This window comes from Eimeria tenella, genomic scaffold (genome assembly GCF_000499545.2).
Source record: "Eimeria tenella Houghton genomic scaffold, Eth_scaff2969, whole genome shotgun sequence".
Lineage (NCBI taxonomy): Eukaryota > Apicomplexa > Conoidasida > Eucoccidiorida > Eimeriidae > Eimeria > Eimeria tenella.
This window is the reverse complement of record NW_013542844.1, coordinates 385-622: the sequence shown is the minus strand read 5'-3', so window position 1 is coordinate 622 and position 238 is coordinate 385. Positions and strand designations below refer to the sequence as shown.

Below are 238 nucleotides of genomic sequence, written 5' to 3'. Positions count from 1 at the left end.
TGGGGGCCCCCCGGGGGCCCCCGGGGGCCCCCGAGGCGCCACGAGAAGCGCATGCTCCATCTTTCTTCTGCAGGAAATGGCGGCGTTGTAGGCCTCGCTGATGTCTCCGTACTTTTTGATTTTGAAGTGTTTGCACTCTCTGCGGCCCTTGTGCTGCAGCTGCGCCATGAAGGAAGCATTTTGTTTGTCGAAGCAAACCCCGTAGACCCGCGGCAGCTTCGCCACAGCCTCTGCGATG

At 61.3% G+C, this 238-nt stretch overlaps 1 protein-coding gene across 1 annotated transcript in view; it reads right to left on the bottom strand.

Annotated features, from left to right (window-relative positions):
• Positions 1 to 230, bottom strand: part of ETH_00041475 (uncharacterized protein) — a gene marked incomplete at both ends in the record, with an annotated part of 1,878 nt that extends 1,648 nt beyond the window's left edge. The window contains one exon of the mRNA XM_013375677.1: positions 4 to 230. Within this exon, the coding sequence (XP_013231131.1) occupies positions 4 to 230 (227 nt within the window). The remainder of the gene's footprint in view (positions 1 to 3) is intronic.
• Positions 231 to 238: the final 8 nt, after the last annotated feature.